The following is a 16403-nucleotide window of genomic DNA, read 5'->3' on the forward strand; positions in this document are numbered from 1 at the left end:
TATGAAATCGCTAGTTTATGACACCTCTGTTGACACTGCTGAGGAGCTCGTTGCAAGAATCGCAGTAGCTGCCGGAGAGATTCGAGATATGCCTGGAGTATTCCAGAATGTTCGGATGCCCATGCGTCAGTGATGTGAGGCGTGCATTGTAGCCCGTGGAAGAAATTTCGAACACTTACTTTAATCCATGTACCTTTTGCTTCTTTTCATGTATTATTAAAACGATTTCTCATTTACGGTCTCTTTTCTTTATGGGGCTTCTGTGTACAACACTGCTTCAGGATAGCATTTCCGACCCGACATTGCTATATGATTTCGAGTTGTCAGGATGTACCCTACCCCTCTAAGAAGTTCTGAAACGGTTCACTGAAACACCCTGTATACATCGGCGCTCTACAACTGTACCATTTAAAACAGATAAAAAAAAGTATGGTACAAATATATATTGGATGCTTAAACTGTGTGCATAGAAATTAGTTTTTTATTAATTGAAAATTGAAACAATTGACATTGTTCCACGGCAACATTTGAAAAAATGCACAAATATAATTTTTGTACCTTTTTAAAACTAAAATGTCATGATTCCATTTACTTAATTTAAAGAAAAATCAATTTTTTTCTTTACTTTTGAAAAAAAAATTATTACATTTTTAATTAATTACATTCAAACCATTTCCCTTTGTCTACGTGAAATTTAAACACTTGATTTTTTTTCTTTATTGAAAATTCTGTGTGAAGAATTTTATAAATTATTTCCACAATTTGCATAAGGAATAAAAACCTGAATCTCCAATACAGAAAAATACAAGGTCTTATTAGAAGATAAATGATCCGGACAATTACATTTTTCATCACGATTTTGCCATTGGATTCGATTCCATTTGGAAACTCTACCTTTACAATAGATAAACAAGATGTAAGGCTATTAAAATGGCGCGATGTTAATTTTTATTCTAATTTGATACCCACAATTAATTTGATGAGGAATTTGTTTAGAAAAGTTTGTTGAAATTGTTAATATCTAGTTAAGCAATTATTTACCATCTTTACAGAAATTATATTATCGTATGTTGGCAAATATTATGAACTTTTGATGAATATGATAAAAGTACAATTTTAGATGCTTTAATTTTAATATATAAATTGACTGAACGCGTAGGATGCCTAGCAATTATGTATTTATTACAAAATTACATTAAAAATAGAACTACAAGATGCAGAAAGTAATATATTTACTTGCTTCTAATAGATCTACTAAAGTAAATAAATTTGAATGTGAGATCCATTGATTACGAATCGGAGGATATTTGATTTTGTGTCATATATTTATAAATATTTAAGGTGTTAGGATTCAGATATCAACTTTGATGTGTTGCTTTAAACTTGCGATTTATTCAAAATATCCGATACACAATTTTTTTTTAATGAAAACAACCATATGATTTAAACATCTTCATTTCATAATATAACTAACGATTAATAATTTTTATACAATCAGACCACATCTAGCGTCATCTATTAATAAAGGAAATTGAAAATTGAAGGGAAATAAACAAATAGAAAAAATACATTTTAAGGTGCCATGTTAGTAATAAGTGGTTTCAAGAAAAATGTCACATTTGCTACGATTGTTGTTTCTTCCCTTTTCTCGTTTCTAAATAATTTTATAATACTGGCAGAACTTAGACATCTTATATTTCGGCTGCTACGAGTATTTAAAGATAAAAACTCTGTAAATAAATAAATGGAATTTTAATATCAGATTTGCAGTTGTAATTTAGGAAGTTAAATATTAAGAAAGCTAATACTAAGTAAATTACAAAACTTTAACTCAATCTAGAAATTCATTTACATTTTCATTTTTAACATTCTTATCCAAATTTATAAAAGAATTAAAAAAAAAACATAATTTTCCTTTTCATTTCCAAGTTGGAAATGAAAAGCCAATCTGAAAAATGACTGTATGTTTGTTTTTTTGTCTAGTTTAGCAGACGATATTTCTATTTTGTTTTGTTTTTCTTTACGAAGTAGGAATTCTTTTATCTAAACTCTACTATAATATTAAATCCAAACAGGATTTTTTTTTCTTAGCTTTGCTACAGTTTACCACGGAAGAACAGTATTTTGATGTTTGAGAAAGAAAATAATCCCTATACTAAAAGCGAAAATGCGAAGTAATATTGCTAAAACACTGCGAGGCAGATATGCCGAATGCAATTAGAGAAGCTTGGTAAAAGACCTCGTTATCTAGCGAAAAAAATTGTATTATTTTTATGTTTTGTTGGTACATGTAAGAAGTAACAAGTAAAGGATTTGCGAATTTTTGGTATTCTTGATAAGACAAATTGAACAGTGGCTCTTCAATGTGATGTTAGGAGGTCGCTAATGTCAAAAATTTGAGATAAAATTTTGAGTGGGGAAATGTAACAGAATGTTTGAATTCAGTTCCACTCAAATCCGGATTAAGACTTGAGCTCATTTTTATCTTTCTGATATTAAATATTTGTAAAAAGGAACTTTATCAGGAAAAATGTTTCAAGGATTATTTTCCAGAACCATTCTTTACTTTTTCAAGTACAAAAGAAATTTATTATCTGATACATTCTATTCTCATTTTAATTATATCTTTATTCTATTTTCTATAATTTAATATAACAAATTGAATAATAAATTCCGATAATTTAAGTATATTTAGAAGAAATACATGCGTTTTAAAAAAATGTATTCCGAGAAAAGAAACAAAAATTTTCAATTTTCATTCAATTTTTTTTAAATTTATTTCTTCTTAAAATATTTAATTAAATGAACATAGTATATGAAGATAAATATTTTTTCTTTCAAATTAATAAAAATAATAGAAATATGTATAGAATTGATTGATTAAAAAGATGAAACATAACATGGAATAAAAATATAGCAGATTTAAAGAAAGAAACATTTTAACATAATATGAGACAATACAGGGCATATTGATAAAAATTATTTCTTTTTTACTCATAAAGAATTAGTAGGTGATTAAAAGTGGTAAATGATGTTACCATTACAAGAATTGTGAGAATAGATACCTCAAGGGTAAGAAAAGCTTCTATCCCAACATGGAACAACCGTATAGAAAGCTTAAAAAATTCACAGAAATTATTTCATTTTGAATTATAATGGAATCATTTAAAGCCTAAAAGTAATAAACGAGAAAAGTACCGAAAATTTAAAAATATTTAGATGTTAAAATATCAAATTATCTATGTTTTATAGAGTTATAAATTCCAAAAGTATCTTGTAGTTTTCTTTTATGATTCAAAGGAAAATTGAAAGGGTTTCTATGATATCCTGATCGAACAGATTTATAAATTTTCTACAGTTCTGTTTTTGGCACTTATTTAGTTTATGGCTTTTAGTCTTTGATTTATGCTCAAATCATACATGCCAATTGCAACATGTCAATGGTTTCGATTAACTTGAGGTTAAAGTTATGCAGTGAAGATCGTCGTATATGCCAGTTAATGACACTCTACTTCTGGTTATTTGACCCTTCGCACTCGAAAGTTTTTTCTCAAGCACCATTCAGGACGGTGCATCATTTTGATGTTTTATTCATTTATTTTTCAATTTTAATTGTTAAAAATACATACAGACATAAAAAGATCCAGATTGATTTTTAAGTGTAATCCAATTTTAAACATTTGTATGTATTTATTCATCGGAGCAATAAACAAGTCCAGGTATTAAATGAATAATTATGCATCGAATTACTTTTTCGAGTGAAAAGGGTTAAACTTTTCCTATTCATTCGTTTTGAAAGTTACTTCGCGCTTTTCACATTCTTTTAATTTTTAAAATTAAATTATTTCACAATAAAGTAGAATTTTTTTTATGATGATTACATATTGCAAATGATTTTTATGGCCCGACTTTTGGAAAATTTCTATAGATTTTTTTACCTTTTATGGTCCCTATAATCGTAACCCACCCTCTATTCATAAATAATACATGCATACACACATATATACGTAATATAAATGTTTAAAAAATTCTGAAAGCTGTGAGTGTTTTAGTTCTTTCGAACGAATTTTATTAAAATTTTATTAGCGAAAGTGTAAATTTTTGTTTTTGCTTTTATTTCACTTTTTAAAATAAAAAAAGTTATTTTCTAAAATCTATTTTCTTCCTGAGAATTTACGTTTAAGGGAAATATCAGTCACTCGCGGATCACAAAATCTTCTTTACATTAAGAACAGTTAGTCAGCTATTAGTTTCTTGATTAGAAAACTTCTTCTTTAACTATAATTAAATATCCTCGGCAAGTTTTAGTTAATATTTTGTTATCCAAAGAAAAGGGTTATCGCGAAACTGATTTTTAAAGTGATCAACCAATTTATCAATCAAATATCAGTTTTCTTAAAACCTAAAATAATCAACTACTCAAATTTTCAATTATAAATTGTAATATCCGTTATATGCAGAATAGTTTTCTGTATAATTTTACCTATTTTGTCCAACCATCATAAATTTTGACATTTTAAATGCAGTTTTTTTTTAACTGATTAACTGAACCTCGTTGATACGGTGTCTTGACGTCTACTCCGTTACTGGTAATATATTGTTATAAAAAAGATAATCGTTGTAGCTTTAACACAATTATGGATATTTGTGTAATAACCGTAAGCCAACGATTAATCGCCGAAAAAGAATCTTGTTTAAATAAATCTTTTAATCAAGAAATCTAAACTTTTCTTGTTATTTCATTGAAAATGGTCCAGAAATCCGTTCAATTAATACACAAACATCTAAACATCTTAAAAAAAATAGATTATATAACCAGTTATGTTTAATTTCAGTTGAAATCCAGTTAAAGTGCACCAATAGCATGCAGTGAATACACATGTATCGATGAATCTTTCTTTTAATTAATGATATATTCCCAATTATTGATGATATATTCCAATTAATAGTTATAATTGAAATATTCAAAAAGACAACAAATAAGATCTTAATTCCAAAATGAATTAAGAAAAGCAGACGATATTTTTTCAAATTATAAATAAAACATCAATTGATAAAGTATTAATTTTTATCATGAATCATTTTTCTGCTTATTTGATTCTAGCCGCCTTTGGCGACCAGCCGGTTCGCCAATCTTAATGATCGTTAAAATTTTAATAATTAAATATTTTATGCAATTCCAACTTTAATAGATTCTTCAGCAAAATATTTTAAAACTTCAAATTTTGATAGTCATATAATTCACTCATAATATTATAAAGGCCTTCAGTCATAACGTGATATGTATCTCTCTCATTTTCTGTTACCCCTCGTAGAATTTATGCTTTAAATTAAAGTGTAAATGATTAATCTGCAATTAATGTAATAATACTGAAACAAAACATTTTTTTAATAATATGATTACTGATAATAGAGTCACTGAGCGTTTACACTTTATGGACACTAAAGAATATCTTTCTTAATTTATGTAATATCTCAAGAATTTGTCAACAAAATTTTCTCAGATTCATCATGAACAGATCGATTCATGAACAATGTTTCATTTTAAATGCATCAAACACTAAGAAAATAAAATGAATCGTTTAAAATAATCGGTCTAAAACTGGTTTAAAAAAACTACTTAAAAAACGATGTACTTAAAACTATAAGCATATACAAAATATATATATAACTAACATAAATACAATTTAATTGCAAAAGCATGCAACTAACCTAAAAATAATTTCAATCATTGAAAACAGGTTGAAAAAAACTACTTAAAAAACGATGTACTTAAAACTATAAGCATATACAAAAAATATATAACATAAATACAATTTACTTATAAAAGCATGCAACTAACCTAAAAATAATTTAAATCATCCGTTGATAGTGGTTGTCATGACAACAATCAGAACAATGCGCATGCGTGAATTTTCTTCGCCAGTTAGGTAATGCAAATGCGTGAATTTTTCTACGCCAGTTGGGGTAATGCTATGCACATTATACATTTTTAATTTCCTTTATTCTGTGTTATTTCAATTCAAAAGTACTTCAGAATGAATCTGAAACATGGATTAATTAACAATGTTTAATTTTAAATGCATCAAACATTAAGAAAATAAACAAAATCGTTTGAAATAATCCGCCGAAAAACGTTAACCCTAGCCTCATTACTGTTGGGAGAAAAAAAAAATGAAGCCTTACTCATTTGGTGGTTGGAGAAATGTAAGAGTTTTTTGGCGGAAAAGTTGGCGGTGGGGAAAATGGAAATTTTTTTGGCGGGAAAGTTAGTTTTTAATTAATAATTAAAATTCTAATTAAAATTTCAAAAAAAGGGACCCCAGGTGCACATTCCCGACCTCTAAGGTATACATGTACCAAATGTGATAGCTGTATGTCAAATGACCTGGCCTGTAGAGCGCCAACACACACACACACACACACACACACACACATTGAGCTTTATTATAAGTATAGATATAGATATAGATAAAGAAACATAACTACAAACGATAATTAATTTCTTCACATATATTTAAAATGTTGATGAAAAATTTTTATTTCTCGTCGGTTGTTATAATCTTTTCGCATTTGTTTAAAAATATCAAAGTTTTTCAATAATATATTTTTAACATTTAAACATAAAATTTTGTAGTTTATTTATATGGCATTTGTTATCTTAATATTATTTATTTTACAACTTATGCTGAATTGTGTGACAACAAAAATTGAAAATTATTTCATTATTTCAGCATTTTTTTTAAAAAATTCTGGACTGTTTTACAATTTTCCTATTCATTTAATTTCGGAAACAATTCCACAATTTTCCCATTCATTTCATTTCGGAAGCTATTCCACTATTTCACTTTAAATTTAATTTTAAGGACTAGTTCACAATTTTCATATTCCTTAAACTTTAGAGACAATATCACAATTTCCATTTTCATTTCATTTTAGGAATTTTTCACAATTTACACATTCAATTCATTTTCGATCTTGTTTCGCAATTTTCACATTCATTACGTTTTAGAAACTATTTTACAATTTCCACACTCATTTAATTTCGAAAACTAAATTATTTCTCGATTTTCATTTTTGTTTAATTTGGAATTTCATTTTTTTTAAAAATTTTCAGACTGTCAAAAGGCCTTTGCGTTGAAGGGTTAACACATATGTAATGTCACTTGGATTGCTTTAAACTGATTAGCTAAATTGCTTTTTTGTTTTACTGAATAATTTTTGCTAAATATTTTGGAGTGAAAAAGTCAATAATATAAAATCATGCCAACAAAATTAAATTATTTTCTTTATTAATCGGAAAATAATCCTTAGATATGAAAAAACTTGGACAAATACATGCAATATAAACAAGAGAAAATCTTGTTTCTATTATCTCTATAAACCAGCTGAAGTGGTTTGCCAAAAAGTCCCGCGCATACTCTTTAATAAAGGTGTTATTCCAGATAATATTTTGCATAGCACGAGCGCACAATATTTATAAAATATTAAATTTAGCATCTTTTCTGAATCTGTCGTATTATCCTTTTCGAGTTATTTGGCGATAAATCCCTGTCATGCAGTAAATAGTATCCGAAATCGAATTTGTTAATAGAATCCGAAAACGAATCAAAAACTGTTTTTCTTAATAGTTTGAAATAAAAATTAGACGCAGATCTGCGATTATAGTCACAAAATCAAATAACAAATTTGATATTTTTAAGTCATTGCGACCTCGAGTTATCCCATTTACATGTTTCTAAAAGTACAGACAGACGGACGTTCAATTTCTTGTTATATTTATTTCAAAATTTGATAGGTGTCTATATTATAGATTTTAAATCTGTGTACCGAATTTTATCTATCTAGCTCGTTTTGTTTTGTAGTTATCTTCTTAATTTATATTCGAAGAGGCGGACAGACAGACTCCCTCTGAACGAATTATGCTCAAACTTTCATAGGAATCTGCAAATTTGATGTATAGGTCACATACCGAATTTTATCTATCTGCATCAAAGCATTTTTTGTGTAAGCTTCGTCAAAAACAGAGAGACAGATGGACATTTTTCAGAAATGTGTTTCTTCGGACTCATTGAGGTCTAAAACGTGGAATTCCATTCGTCAAAATCTCGGTTTCATTTTTTTCTGACGATAATAATACCTTCCCAATGCTATGCGTATGAGAAAGTAAAAAAAAAAAATGCTTTTTAGTGGATTAATAAAAGCGTGTATCCAAAAAATTATTTTTTATTGAATTCCATATTTATCTTTCTTTCAATTTTTAATTCATTTTTTAGACGTTATGTAATGTTTTATGTATTATTTCATTCTTTAATTTTTTTTAATATTCTTTAAGAGTTGAAACTTGTTATGCATAATTCAAATGCAATAAAATATTAATTTACTCTTAATTAACTAATAATACTGTAGAAAGTAAAATGTTGTAAATATATCATTAAAACACATCTGTTTAAAATTTTAGAGTAAGCACATCAGAAAGAAAAAGGAAATTGGAATAAAGTAAGCGATTGTTAAAAGCATGAAAGAAACCAAGTTAAATAAAAGAATCTAAATATTATTTATCGCTTATTTATCTGAATAAAAGATGTTCTGAAGAGTATATTCGAAAGATCTGTATTTATGCTTAAAAAACGGGCTTAAAAAATATTTGTATCAAAAAAACATTTTTCCCATAACATGTCTTACGTTCCTTAGAAAAAGAACTTCATTTTTTTACAGCTTTAAACGCCATCTAAATATAAAGTCATAACTCTTTTTTATTTCTGTTCTAGCTTTAAGCATCCAAAGCATCGATGCTTCCGAGAAAATGCCAGTGGTGGAAGATTCCGAAATGAGCCTGGCTTGCATAACTCAAGGGTCCAGTGCCATGCAAGTGCGATGGTTCAAAGATGGCGCAGCTATCAATGTGCAGACGTCCTATCGCTCCATGTGGACTACTCTAGTACCAAAGAATTCAAAAGACCAATACACAGCTATTCTAGGATTCGAAAAAGCTCATGTTCTCGATTCAGGTAAATACATTTTTATTTCAAAACAATTTTGCTGCACATTTACACCAGGTTTTGTTTATTAAAGATTCATTTCTTCTCAAATGTTTAAATCGATAAGATTCAATAAAAATGTTTCGATTTAAATAGGGTTTCTTACACATTCTATATGCTCTCACCTTACCTTATTTTTTTATCCTCTTTTAATACCTTAACCTTGTCAGTAATGAATATATGTTTAAATCTCAGCTCACTTAACTTAAACTTAATAACTTAATGAAACTTTAAACTTAATAAAACTGTTCTTTACTGCCACATTTTTTGTTGATTTTCGATTCCCTCTTCCGTGCCGTCTGGCCCTTCGTTTGGCAGCTGAATCCCTTTCTTCTTTTTGTCTCCGTGCTTTGCAGTAATTGACACAAGTATAGTAACCATTGGAACTAATCTTCTCGAACAGCACATTGCTATGGCGGCCAAAAAATTCCTTCATACTGTCGGTTCTCACATACGAAAGCCATCCACGCTTGCGCTAGGATAAGTTCATTTCGCATGAATAGGGATAAGATAAAAAATATAGTAGGAAATGTTCATAGCTTATTTAACAACATAAGAAACTCTGATTAACAACAATATTAGATTGAATAATTACAGCTAATTATTTGCAAAATTGAACTAACCATGTAAACTATAAATACCCAAATTTCCAATTAAAATAAAATAAAATAGAACCGATCAAAATGACGAACAAATAAAAATAAAGGATACATAAAGAAAAATATAGTAAATAAAGGATGCAGGAGGAAATGCTGACAGTTTATTCAGTAGTATAACAAACTCTTGTTAACAGCGATATTAGATTGAATAATTACCACGAATTATTTTCAAAATTGAATGAGCTATATGAGCAATAAATATCCAAGTTTCCAATTAAAATAAGATAATAGAGTCAAAATGACGAACAATTGAAAAGCTTAAAAAAAAAATACATCTGAAGGAACAAAACTGAATGCCTAATAAAGAACCCCGAAAGTACCTTCATCTTTTTCACTTTGTACCCCCAATGATGTGGGACTTAAAAATCCGGATAAAAAGCTGTAGGTATGGGGATTTGTTCTCGCTTCCCTAATGAATAAAGTAATGCTGTAAGGTTGATTACTTCCATGACGATGACTGGACATACTTCCTACTGGAGGGGTTGTATTATGACCGATGATGACCATAAAAATTCCCCCTTAATTACCGTTAGAGTTCTAGTGATTCGATCTGGTAATTAAATAAAGCTCGGACACAACGGAAGCCGATGTTAACTGTAGTTCATTTGAAGTTATTCACTGCACACCAACCCTTTGCAATGAAAAATTGTTCAAAAGTGACGATACAAGGTTCTTGAAACGAAGAGTGGGATGGTTTGAACCTCGTACTATAAGTAAAAACTTTATTTAAAGTAAAACTTAGTACTATGGGGAGTAACATGGAATAACTTTTATAAATTTGTTCAAAGCATGTATTCTTAACATGAAATATTTATCAAATTTTTCTATTAAAAATTAAATAAAATAATAAATTGAAAATCTATTTGGCAACGAAAATATTAAAGTCAGGTATATACTGGAGTTTGCAGTTAGATGCATTAAGAGATTAAATAAAGGATAACACCACGAAATATTTATATGTAAAATATAAAGTGAAAAATATTATAAACAACGCCTCATAATATCTTAGAGTAGGATGACCTATACTAAAATCTTGGTGTCTTTAAAAAGTGCAGATATATTTAAAGTTGAGAATAAAAATATACACCAGACAAAATGGAATAAAAAATTCATGATACCTTTCAAGCTTAATCTTGCTAAAGTCAATGAACAAGTATGTTTGATACCGAAGTTTCCAAATATATTTGTTCTAATTCTCCCTTGACAGAAACAGTTCTAGTGTTAGTTCACTTCCAATCAACAAAACAAAAGCAAAACTACTTTCAAAGTTATCTTTTGTAAGACACGATTACTTAACAATAACTGCAACTGCAAACTTCACACAATACATTCATTTCATTTCATGCCATGTAAACAAAGAAAGGTAGAGCACAATTCGATAAACTCAAAAGCTTACTTCATCAATTTTTCACAACGTCGTTACTCCCGGGTGTAAAAGTACTTTGCTGTAACGATTCTGGGGTTGATACAGCTTTCTGTTGAATGAATAAGTGATACCTTATATTTTTTTTTCTCTTTTGAGTGAAGAAAATACAATACATTAAGTTACTGTTCTTGAAAAGAATGTTTTCCGTGATATGTATCTATCTCTATTCGGCCTGTAGCCATTTCCCAGGAAAGCAGACAGAAAGTATTTTAAAGATTACAAACTAAACAGATTTCTGGTTATCTTACGTTAAGGTGATTTTAGACCGCTTCATGTCAATCTAGAGGAAAGATATTTTTATCCAAAGTTTCAATTCAAATAAATGATATAGTCTGAGATGTGTTCTAATAGTATTAGGTCTGAAACTGTGAATATTCCATCATACTTTCCTTCATTTCCGAATTTTCTAAAATTCTTTGAAGTTTTGTATTCGCAATTTAGTTGTAAATTAATTGATTAAATTTAATCAAATTTTGATTCGAGGTAAGTGGCGCCATCTGATAGTAGAATTCGATGAAAGCGATTAGGTTATTCTTTATGAGGAATTATGAAATATGGCAGAGGCTTAAAGGGCAAATATAAAAAATAGCATAAATAATTAACAAAGAGTTATTAGTGCTTTCGAAAATAATTAGGTATTTGAAATAATAAGGATAAAGACAATCTGAAAAGCTTGGTTAAAATCCTCTTTTAAAAACTGATGACGGCATCATAAATTCAAATATTCCTTAAAATTCACAAAAAAATTAGATTATGTAATGAGTATTTCCATGTACCTCCTAAATTTCTTCTAAAGAAAAATTAATAATATTAAAAATTCTTTTTTCATTTTATACATTCCATTGAGTGAAGTAAAAATTATTTTTTAAAAAATGCGCAGTTTAACAGTTAGTTCAGTTAGAGAATCCTTCTTCTTCTTTATATTTAAATAACGCAAGAGAATCAATTGGTTTAATATATTTCCTCCACTATTAAATATTATTATTAAATTATTATTAAAAATTATATAAATGCTCCACAATGAAATCATTATCTTTAAAAGGCCAACTTTTTAAATTTCAAAATGATACAAATGTCTTTTTTCTGCATGTTTGATGTAGGAAGTTATTACGAAAGAAAATGCAAAAATTTCTTTTAATATCTATTTACTTCATTACAATTCTAATCAAAATTTCAAAAAAAAATTACTCCGAAATATAAATTTCCATCCTCCAAAGGATACATGTATCTAATTAAATAGCTACCGATCAAATGGTCTGACCTGTGCAGCTTACATGCACATTTATCTCTATTATTAGTAGATATTATCAATTAAATTATGTGTTTATTAAATGCATAACAAATGAAAAAACATTTGAACATAATTTCACTTGAATGAATTACATATTATGCAACAATGACTGGGCAATTTTCTTTCATCTTTGGCGAAATTTTAAAAAAAATAAATACCGTGTTCTACAAATATATATTTTATTTTATTTTTTGGATCAATGCACTTAAGGAAAACTTGGATACTTGATGAAAAAGCTTTTAAGGTGAGCTATGACATTTTTCGCTTTCTCGCCCCATTTTAATCTGAAAAAAAAATTATAATTTTTTTTCAACTTCTTTGCCTTCAGATAAAATGTCGTCACTTACATTCCAAAGTTTTTTTTTTTTTAGAACAACATTTGAAAAAAAATGTTACAAAGGAAAGATGAAATAAATGGAAGAAATTACTTTTTTTTTTTTACATTTATAAAATATTTGAGCATTCTTACTTTGAGGGGTTTTTTTTTTCCTTTAAAAGCAAGATTACATCTAATAAATATGTAAAAGAATTTTTTTACGTTTCAACATAGTCATATTACCGAATAGAAAAGTTTGCTTTACAAAATCAAAAGAAGCATACAACTTATAACTTTGGTTTTTAAAAAAAGTCTATGTGAATTGTCTGATGTAATAAACATATTTTTATTCTGAAGGAATTTCTTTTCTAATTCTTGAGGCAGAAAATTTAAAAATGCCGATCTTTCTCCCTAAGGATATACCAAAATCCATTCGTTATATTTTCTGCAGTTTTCAAAAGCGTTTGACAAAGATAGCTAAAAACGAAATTGCAAAGCATTAATCATCTTCACAAACAATTAAAGTGTGTGCGCTTATGTATGTGTGTAACAATTTAAACTGTAAAACGTTAATCTCCAAAAACAATAAAGGAATGTGTCAGTGTAATACTTTAAACTTGAAAGCAATAATCTCCATAAACAATAAAAGTGTGTGTGTGTGTGTGTGTGTGTGTGTGTGTGTGTGTGTGTGTGTGTGTGTGTGTGTGTGTGTGTGTGTGTGTGTGTGTGACACTTTAAACTTGAAAGCACTATCTTCACAAGGAATAAAGGAGTGTGTCTATGTCTGTAACACTTTAAACTTGAAAGCATTAATATGTTCATGCAATAAAGGAGTGTACATGTGTGTATAACTCTTTAAACGTCAAAGCAATATTCTCCATAAATAATAAAGGAGTGCATGCATGTATGTATGTATGTGTGTGTGCGCGCGCGTGTGTGTGTAATACTTTAAACTTGAAAGCAATAATCTTTACAAACAATAAAGGAATGTTTTTGTAACACTTTACACATGCTATTTTGTTAAAATAATAACAACAGTAATTTGATTGGATTTTATCATGCCTAGAATATGCTGTAAAAGAGTAAAATTCTAGGCTGTGAATATGGAATGAACAATCCAGTTTAAGGAGGTGGAAATGGTGGGGCGTTGAAAAATGTTTTCGCCCCATACTAAAATATATAGTTATATAAATTAATAAATATTAATGATTTTAGTGTTAAAGGTGTTGTTATAGTTTTAATTGCGTTGCAATTAGGATCTGAAAAGTAATTTGCAACCCATATCTTCGACTATTTTTAGTATGGTTAATTTTTCTAATATTAAAAAAAATGAATAAAACTTTTACACTTGCTTCTTTACTTTAAAATTATTCAAATGCGCTTGGACTAAAGTTCTATATCCTGAAAAAATTGATTAAATATATGCAAAGCAGCTGAAATTTGTATTATCCAACTTGTGTAAACATATTCAGCTTTTAAAAATTACAGAAATTGCACCTGCTTTAGTTTTCTTAAATGTATTTAATTATTGAAATTTTCTTTCTTGGACAGCTTGTGAACGTATTTGCTTTGTTTTTATTTCACTTTTTTTAGAGTAAACCAAATTATTTTTCTAATTTTTTTTTTCATCATGATTCTAAACACACACAAAATCTTTGTAACCATTAATATTTCACATTTAAAATTTGAGCACACATTTGTTTCTTAGAAACGTGGCTTCACTCTTAAGTATGATTAAATACTATCGAAGAGGTTTAATATTTTGCTATTCGAAGAAAGAGCGTATCATCAAATTTATTTTTACACTTGTCAAAAAGTATACTAAATTGATATCCATTACTTTGTAAAAGTGTAAAATAGACTGCCGTTCATATTTAGACTTAAATTCTGCAATATTTATTACATGTACAATATATTTTTTTTTATAATTTTGTATATTTTGTGGGAAAAACATGAATTTCGTTAGTTAAATGCATTTTTAATGAATCTGAAGGATCCTGGACTCTCGTTAATCAGGTTATTCTCTAGTCTGGTGTCTGAAGCAATACTAAAAGTAGACTGTATTAAAAATTGGCGATCGTTAAAAAAATAACACAAGTATAAAAAAATAATGACTGATTCTTTTAATTCTGATTAATAACTATAATTTAAATATATAAAAGTGCAAGAGATAAGATCTTAATTTCAATATTAATGAAAGAAAGCAGACGATATTTTTCACCAATATAATTGGAAAAAATCAAAAGATAAATTCTTCAGTTGTATCATAAAACATTTTTTTCTGCAATTAAATGAATGAAAAATAATTAGAAATGATAATTATTTTTTTCAAATATGTTTAAAAGGCAGACGATATTTTTTTTTTTAGTTTTTGCCAACTCATATAATCTTTTGGTATTTGTTTAAAAAAATCAGTTTTTCAATATTATATTATATTTTGAAATAAACTTACTTTTATTTTATAATAATATTTGTAACGTTAATATTAATTATTTTGCAATGAATGCTGGATTATGCGATAATAATAAAGTCTTAATGTATGATGTTTCAATATGCAGTATTTCATTGTTTTTGTCTAAGGATTAAAAATAATTTGAAAACACTAACTTAGATGTTAACGAATCCGTCTTTAGCTTTTTTATTTAATGTTTTAAAATTATTCTAAGCATATTTTATAATAATATATTTCACTGCTGAAATAAAATTCAAATTGTTTTTATTATCGCTGTTAATATTTCATAGTGACATTTTTTTTTTTTTCGTTTTTGATGATTCAGATATGACGATTTGGTTTGTTTGTGTCAAAATAGTCAGTATAAAACCTACTTTTAATAAAATTTCTGTAATTTTGTTATACTTACAATAAATATTTCATTTCAAAATAAACAGTAATGAAAAAATTTTAAAGTACACCCATTTTTAAACAATACTATCTTTTCTGTGATATAACTGCATGTCTATATGAATAGAAATGCATACACAAGGAGCAAAATGACATATAGCTTCCATAATAATGTGACTTATATACGTCTCAAAATTTGTTTAAAAATATTCTGCTGAGGGAGGCTTTGAGACATAGGTACATGATATATTTAATTGAAATATTTAACTATAATTAACCCCTGTGAACTAAATCGCTGTTGATCTTACTAGATTAAAATAAAAATTATGGAACTTGACTGAAACAGTGTCCATCTTTTTATATTAATGGCATTAGCTATAGAATATTAACTAAAAATTCTTACAAAAGTAGCAACATTGTGATAGCTTTCGTAAATTTAATTAAATTTGATAAAATTTTTCATTTTCATGCTGTATCTTTTAAAATAAACGAGAATTGCCAGAAATTTCCAGTGTTCTGTAAAAGAAAGGCAAATAATAATTTAATTCATCACAAATCATTTAAAACCTGTGAATTAAAGAACACATGTTTTGTTCTTTTCAGTAAAAGCTTCTAATTATTTTTTTTCAATTTAAAGTTAGTTATGATTTAACTCTAAATCATAATTATTTTTCCAATTTAAGGTCCATTACTAGACCATTATTTTCCCTTAGTTTTAATATAATTAAAATTCCAATACTTAATTTTTTTACTAGATATCTTAGCATATTTATTGTTTAAATATTTATTATATATTTTATATACTATTCTTATATATATATATATATA

At 27.5% G+C, this 16403-nt stretch overlaps 1 protein-coding gene across 1 annotated transcript in view; it reads left to right on the plus strand.

The window, feature by feature from the left end:
• Nucleotides 1–16403, plus strand: part of LOC129956574 (uncharacterized) — a 634064-nt gene that overhangs the window by 382693 nt on the left and 234968 nt on the right. The window contains exon 7 of the mRNA XM_056068502.1: nucleotides 8772–9011. Within this exon, the coding sequence (XP_055924477.1) occupies nucleotides 8772–9011 (240 nt within the window). The remainder of the gene's footprint in view (nucleotides 1–8771; nucleotides 9012–16403) is intronic.

This window comes from Argiope bruennichi, chromosome 11 (genome assembly GCF_947563725.1).
Source record: "Argiope bruennichi chromosome 11, qqArgBrue1.1, whole genome shotgun sequence".
Taxonomy (NCBI): Eukaryota; Metazoa; Arthropoda; class Arachnida; order Araneae; family Araneidae; genus Argiope; species Argiope bruennichi.